This window comes from Merops nubicus, unplaced genomic scaffold (genome assembly GCF_000691845.1).
Source record: "Merops nubicus isolate BGI_N331 unplaced genomic scaffold, ASM69184v1 scaffold918, whole genome shotgun sequence".
Classification (NCBI taxonomy): Eukaryota; Metazoa; Chordata; class Aves; order Coraciiformes; family Meropidae; genus Merops; species Merops nubicus.
The window spans coordinates 11061-18839 of record NW_008627489.1 but is presented as its reverse complement, the minus strand read 5'-3'; the positions used below and the strand labels follow the sequence as shown (position 1 = coordinate 18839).

At 43.5% G+C, this 7779-nt stretch overlaps 1 protein-coding gene across 1 annotated transcript in view; it reads left to right on the top strand.

Moving 5' to 3' along the window:
- Positions 1-7779, top strand: part of MADD (MAP-kinase activating death domain) — a gene marked incomplete at both ends in the record, with an annotated part of 19295 nt that overhangs the window by 969 nt on the left and 10547 nt on the right. The window contains 6 exons of the mRNA XM_008946300.1: positions 2249-2552; positions 2713-2844; positions 3776-3889; positions 4216-4296; positions 6674-6852; positions 7450-7685. Of these exons, the coding sequence (XP_008944548.1) occupies positions 2249-2552; positions 2713-2844; positions 3776-3889; positions 4216-4296; positions 6674-6852; positions 7450-7685 (1046 nt within the window). The remainder of the gene's footprint in view (positions 1-2248; positions 2553-2712; positions 2845-3775; positions 3890-4215; positions 4297-6673; positions 6853-7449; positions 7686-7779) is intronic.

Sequence of the window (7779 nt, the reverse complement as noted above, 5' to 3'; positions counted from 1 at the left end):
TGGCTGAGAGAGATCTAAGTACAATATCTGAAGGGGAGAGGGAGGAGAGGAGGAAGGCAAAGGAGTTGTCTAGTAAGCAAATGGGAATTGGGGTTGATAACAGCAAATTCACAGGAATTTGGTGTATTTTTAATGTAGTAATATTACATATGTGCTATTCTAATGTTGAGTCTGTAACAAAGGCTGTAGCACTGTAGGGTGTGTAAGGAACAATGTCTGTATATGTATCAGTCATGGATGTATATCTCTGCAGTTGTGCCTGACAGCTCCATTCCAGGATGTTATTTTCCTTTCCAATATGCCAACTAAAAAGAGAAAATATGAACTGAATCTCTGGAGACATTCTCCAGAGGGAGATTTTCTCAGTAGTGAGAGGGATGAGCCTATGAGGTAGCTCATAATGTGAGTTAAGTACCTTGGTACACTCCAAATTACACTCATCAAAAGGAAAACGTGACAGCATATCTACCATTTTCATCTTTATAAGCTCTTTATATTTTGCATGAGAGGGCAAAACTGTCCTATTCACAGAGTTGTAGCCTTGGGTTGCTACCCTGGAACAGTTCTAGAAGAGTGTCCTGGACTTATAACTGAGTCGTGCATTAATAGATTTTATCTACTTTTATCCCATTGCTGTTGGGGAAGAAATGATTCTGTCAGAACAGAGCTCTTCCCCTCCCCACCTCCACTGGAATTATGAATTAAGGGAGCTTATTTTGTCATTTATCTGATAATTACTGAGGCAGAAAAAAGATAAATTTCATGTTTTTCCTCTACTCTGTTAGCTCATCTGATTAATGAAAGAGGTGCTAAAATATTCCATCAATTGAATGGCATGTGGTAATTGAAAAAATTTGCTCTTGCTGGACATAATTCTTTAAGAGAAGAACTGAGTGAGAGGTGAGGAGTGCAAGAGAAGGAATGCTGAGCATACATCTCTGGGAAAAGTAAAGCAGCAGGTTTGAATTACCAGGTATTTTGTAAGCTGTGACTGGAAGAGTAGAATAGTTTTGAAGTGGTGGGAGAAAAAAAGGTGAAACTGAATTCTTAAAGCTTGCAAAAAGTTGAGGGTGCCTGTTAACAACATAATCTCCTGTGCATTACAAGTGGCTGAAGGAAGAGTGGAGGCTGAGGCATCACAGTCCCTGAGAGGTCTATCACTTGCTCAGCATCATCTCAAATGGCCTTTCTTCTGACCCTTCAAAATTTCTGTATTTTTTCTTCCTTTCTGAAGCTTCTGGTGGCATCATGTTTTTCCTTTTTCACATTTTTTTTTTTTTAAAGTTGTGAACTCTCTAGAACCTCCAATTTCTACCCATACCATTCTAAGGGATTTATCACAGCAACTAATCAGGCTGAAGTTTTTTGCAGCATGGCTACAGCAGGTTTGCAGACTTCACTGTGCTACAACATCAAAGGCTGGACAGGCCACTTTGCTTCCCTTGTCAGACCCACTTTCGAGTTCTGAAGCTCTGAATGCCCTGAACAATGTACATATATTTTGGCCAGCCTGTCTGTGAGCTACAAGTTTGCAGATTACTAGCTTGGGGCGTGGAAGAATTGCTGCTTATTTTACTAAGGTACCTCAATGCTTTCTGGACAGCTTTCAGAAATGTATATTCTTAGCTGAAATGCATCCACCTCTGCCCTGGGTTATTCAGCTCTTAGGAGTGGTACAGTGCACTTTAGAAGAGGATGAAAAAGAGCATTTTATGAAAACATCTGGGAGATCTTGGTGTGGCGTGTGTTTGTTATCTCAGGTTGAGTTCCTATTCTTGCAAAGGTTTGTTATCTCAGGCTGAGTTCCTATTCTTGCAAAGGTTTGTTATCTCAGGATGAGTTTCTATTCTTGCAAAGGTTTGTAGGACTGCTGGAAGCAGAATCCTGCAGTCAGTCAGTCTGCCACAGGTCTGGATGAAACATGAGGGTATCCTGTGTGCATGCTGAATTTCAAGCACCAGGATAATGAGAGATCTTCAGAGATCTGGACCTAGCTGAACCCATTCAATGAATGAATGAGCTCTTGGGTGGAAATGACATCCTTGTGTTGTTTCCTGGCACAGAAAGATAGACACTTCCCCACAGAGGTTGGGTCAGTCACTTTAAACCCCTTTCTTCTACTCCTCTGTGTGACCCAACGTGGCTTGGCTGCATCTCGTCATCCTCGGCGCATCTGCCTGAGGCGCCTCGCGGAGCGGCTGTGAGGTGAAGCTCTTGGAGGATTAACTTTCTTCTTCTCCCTGCACAGGGATACAATGTGGAGGATCTTCACAGGCTCCCTGCTGGTGGAGGAGAAGTCGAGTGCCTTGCTGCACGACCTGAGGGAGATTGAGGCCTGGATATACCGGCTGCTGCGCTCGCCCATGCCTGTCGCCGGGCAGAAGCGGGTGGACGTGGAAGTCTTGCCCCATGAGCTGCAGCCAGCTTTGACCTTTGCTCTTCCTGATCCATCCCGCTTCACCTTGGTGGATTTCCCACTACATCTGCCTTTGGAGTTGTTGGGAGTGGATGCCTGCCTGCAGGTGCTGACCTGCATCCTTCTGGAGCACAAGGTGAGAGGGGAAGAGTTGGGTTTTGGTAGGTGTGTAGGAAGCTCTGCCCCCTTCAGAACCAGGGCAGGCTGGATGTGTAGAAGAGCACTTTGTACAGCCCTGGGGGGGTGTGAGGAGTGAATGGCTGCTGCAGGGCTCATGTGAGTTCCTTTGGTTGCAGGTTGTACTGCAGTCCCGGGATTACAATGCCCTCTCCATGTCTGTGATGGCCTTTGTGGCTATGATCTACCCTTTAGAGTACATGTTCCCTGTGATCCCTCTGCTTCCCACCTGCATGGCCTCTGCAGAACAGGTATGTTTGTCTCCTTTAGTGGTGCCCTGAGCAGCCTGGCCCAGATGGAGATGTCCCAGCTTAGTGCAGGGAGGCTGGACTAGACCTTTAGAGGATCCTTCCAACCCAATGCATTCTATGATTCTATGATTCTCTGTCTAATTACATAAGAGTAGCCCTTGTTTCCTTTTCCTCTGGTTTCTCAGGGCTTGTGGCAAATTCTGCCTTGCAAAGAACATTCTTTGAGCACCACTATTTGAATTCTAGGTAACAGCACTTACTTAGGATCTATTCAAGGCATGCTTAATGAATAGTGTGATTCCAAGCAGCAGTTCACAAGCAATGGACTGAAAGGTCATAGATCCATAATATTATGATGGATATTTACCCCCCACCCTCCCCTCAGTTGAGCATTAAGGCTTGTTGGGGAGGGTCCAGAGTAGTAATTAAAGAAGCTTGAGGGCTCCTGATTCAGAATTTAGAAATTATTGCCTGCAATGAAGTGGTGAGTTACTTCAGCTGGGAGCCTGGGCTTTGCCAATAGTCAGCTCCCTGCAGGAGCTCATTATTTTCCTTGGAAAAATAGAATTCCAGCCGTGTTAGTACTGCAGTGCTATCAGGCAGCTGATGCTGCAGGTTTATTCTTGTACTGCTGCATGGAAGTGAACAACTGTTCTGGATTTTAAAGAATAAATTAGCCTCCCAAGCCACTTGTCTCAAGCTGCTACATGCCTTATTGATTTAAACATCTTTGCTGATTCCTTTATCAGAAACAACCTGAATTTCCCCTTATGTTTTCCATGCACATCTTAAAATATGACTTATTTCTTCTGTGTCTTAATGACTTATTCATAAATGCTTTGTGTGTTATCTCCTCAGCTATAAGCATACTGTAGTGAATAAATATTTGGGAAGAACATGGTGATCTTATTAAAGTCTCTCTTTCTCTCAGTTGCTTCTAGCCCCTACACCTTACATCATTGGTGTTCCAGCAAGTTTCTTCCTTTACAAGCTGGATTTTAAAATGCCTGATGATGTATGGCTTATTGACCTGGATACCAATAGGGTAAGTGGTTTCCTGAAGGGCTTATGGCTTTGTTTCCAAGGAACTGTGCAATTTCATCAGGGCCCCCACTGGGAATTTAAGAGTGCCTGGCCTCAATCTGCCTTTGCCACTCCTGTCTTGAACTTTAGGATTCCTTTCTGAAGAATTGAAAATCAAAAAATTGATGAGGGTGTCTGTGTGTGTGTAGGGGGGGGTGTTGTGGAATTTTTTATCAATTATTTTACTTTATGGTTTTTATTCCTTGGAGTGGTGGAGATTGAGGAGATTCTGTTTTGGAAATGACTACAGCTGGGGAAGTTTTAGTTTGTTGCTGTGCTTGATTCCAGGTAATTGTTCCTACAAATGCAGAATCTTTGCCAGCACTCCCAGAACCAGAAGCTTCAGAGCTGAAAAAGCATCTGAAACAGGTAAAAAAAAACTTTGGGGGAAGGACTGGGGTTTAGTAGAACTTAGCAGATAGTCTTCCACAGCTCTTCTGCTATACTGGAGAAGAATGCAAGTCATCAAATGAGAAGCAAAATGATTAAAAGCAGGGGTGTATCCAGGCACATCAGATGGGGGTGAAAATATATCAGACTGCTACAGTACTCTTGTGTAAGAAAGTGCCCCTTGGTCAGTCATGGAGAGATCTGCTTCTCTGAATGTGGAGGTGGGCTAATCAGTAGTGGGGCTGGCTAAACAACCTTATAGGGGTGTCTTCTTCTGATGTCCCTGAGCTGTGTGGCTTTCTTAGATTGTCTTCTCATGACTAAGCTAAATCTGAGACTTTCATCTTGTTTCAGATCTTTCTGTACTTTGCACTGAATATGAGTATGACATTTGGAGCTTGAAAAGCAGTATCAGTTCAGACAGATGCTAAGTAGTAGATATCCAGTTGCTGCTTTTCTGTCTTAATGGAGAGAGTTGATTTGGAAAAGTGCAGTTAATTTCCTAGCCAGCTGAGGGACAACTTGAAATACTCCTGGATGCAAGAGGTGGTTTCTGGTTTTTACTGTTGTTCAGGGCTAGCTTGTTCCCAGTTGGTGCAGAAGGTTTCCAGTTTCCTCCTTTACATTTGCCATGTGGGCTTTAAACTCTGACCTGATCCATCAAGCTGTGATCATCTTTGTTTCCCCTACATTCACAGATGTGTGTGTGAGGTCTCAGTCTCTCCTCTCAGGTCCTGCTAAGCCATTAATCAGCTTGGGTCATCCTGGCTGATCATGTCAAGCAGGTTTTATCTCTTTATTTCTGTTTTCCTTCTGCACGCTGCATGCAGTATCTAAAGGTAAAGTGTGTTACTGATGTGATGGGTCTGCCCTTTCTCTCTCCTCAGAGACCAGGGGAGCAAAGTGTGTAACCTCTCTGATACCCCAGTACCTGCTGTCTGCACAGATGGAAGCCATGTGTTGCTTGGAGTTTTGTTAGATGCACCTTCCCCCCACTTCTGCCTCACCCCCTTGCAATTTCAGGCATTATTTAGCAAAACACACTCTCTAGGGCAGAGTTGGATATCAGAAAAACAAATTTCAATTTTCATGAAGTCATGTTTAAAATTCTCAAGAGTCTTCACTCAAATTCAGATCACATCCCTGTGTATTCTTACAGATATTATCATTAAGAGTTGATCATTGGCAAAGGAGGAGTGCTACTGGTTGCTGTACAAAGTAGAGAAGACTATATTGTGACCCCTATCACTAAGGTTAACACTTCTGTGTGCCTTTAGGTCTTAGTGGAAATGAGTAAAATTCAGGATATCTGCTTTTAAACGACAGCACACAGTTCTTAGCTGCATCAAGGAGGACAGCAGCCTTTCCACTTTCCACACTGGCCAAATGTGAATGTTTGGGGGTAGGGCAGTTCTCTCCCAAGATGTGCCTATTTTGTGGTCCTTTTTATTTCCTCTCATTTGTGATATTTGGTAGTAATAGAATGATTTTTTTTTTTTTCTTCCATCTGTTTCTCTGTGGTCATGTGTTCGTCTTGGCTCTGATGGGCTGCTGGTGTTATCATATGATCTTCCATCTTGCCTCCAGTGTCTGATTAGCATGACTGCAATCACTCAGAAACAGCTGCTCACTCCTGACAACAAGGTTCTTTATTTTATTCTTTTCCTCTCAATTTTCCATTTTACCCTTTTCCTTTGGCGTTTTCGTTTTGTTTTATATATTTATTTTTGAAATTAAAAAGGTGAAGAGACAGTGGGCAAATAGGAGAAATGAGGAAGATTTAGGATAGATCTGGGTGTCCAGGACTGATGTACCAGTTGTGCTGCTCCAGTGCACTTCCATGAAGATATTATGAGGGTTGAGGAGGATGGTAGCTTTGTGGAGAGATGAGGGCATCATTCAGGTGGGAAGTGGAGGCTTGCAGGGATACAGACAGATGCCTGTGTACAGCTGCCTTCATGTTGTCCTGGGATATCAAACTCACTGGTTGAATGGCCAAGTTGCAAGGCAAGTGTCAAGGCCTCTGGGTCCCAAGATGTATTCAGATTTCACAGAGGAATATACAATAAGTTGGACACAGTGCCATACTACTAGTGGTCCAATTTGGACTATCTGCTTTCATGTTGTGAATGATCTAGCCAATTGGACTTCTGTGCTTCAGGACTGTTTCAGCATTGAGGAGAACCACATAAAGGAAGACCTGGAGATAATTGATGGCTCAGAGTAGGAGATGCTTTGAAACAAACTAATGGAGCATGCACAGTTGTTGGAATTGCCTAGAGGGCAGGGTAGCTCTGATCTTGTTCCTTGAGTAAGGTTTCTTGCTGAATGTGTGCATAATATTGTCCTTTGTTAGGCACTGGCCAGCATGAGTCTGAATACTCAGCCCATTCTTAACCTAGAGAAGTTCCATGAGGGGCAGGAGGTGCCACTGCTCTTGGGAAGACCACAGAACGATTTGCAGTCTACTCCCTCTACAGAATTCAACCCTCTGATCTATGGAAATGATGTGGACTCTGTGGATGTGGCTACCAGGTAAGGCTGAACAGGGAGGTGGTGCTGAGTCTTCATAAAGTGCTGCTGAAGGCACCACAGACACTTCTATGGGTCCTGTGGTAGAAGCAGCATCTTCCAGGTTCTACTGCAGGTTCTATTTACAACATGGGGGAAAAAAAAGAGCAGAAATGAGTGTTTATCTACAATCTATTAACTGCATGAACTCTTCATCTTGAGGAGGTGTTCTGTGCCTTTTCCTACAGATCATCCACTTTACCTGGACTTGTCAGTCTGATATTGTATCCTCAGCTTAAATCAATTGAGATACAAAAAAAAAGCTGGAGACTTAGTTGTCACCTCAGCTAGCAGATATGAGACTGATGTCCCCAGTTGAGTGATGCTTGGTGTTGAGGTGGTGAATTAAAGCAGAGTGATTTCTGGGAGTTTTGAGGGTATTTATTTATTTCCTAAAAGACAGCTCTTTTCTGCAAAGACTCAGGTTTCTGTACTGAAGAACTGTACTGTTCTGCAAAGGTTTGAAACGTTGCTTGCTGCATACCTTTCAAAGGCTCTCTGTCTTCTTTTCTGTTGTGTTCTGCATTTTTATCTACTCCTTTGTCCTCTGTTTCTTTTTAGGGTTGCTATGGTGAGATTTTTCAACTCCCCAAATGTCCTGCAGGGTTTCCAGATGCACACTCGCACCCTTCGCCTCTTCCCACGACCCGTGGTGGCCTTCCAGGCAAATTCTTTTCTTGCCTCTAGGCCCAAGCAAACACCTTTTGCAGATAAGCTTTCCAGGACTCAGGCAGTAGAATACTTTGGAGAATGGTCTCTCAACCCTACTAACTATGCTTTCCAAAGAATTCATAACAGTAAGTTTGGGTCTTGCCTTTCTTGCACTTGGATGGAATGCAGGAATGTAATGCAGAGATTCTAGGGAAGGATTTAACACCATATTATTAATTT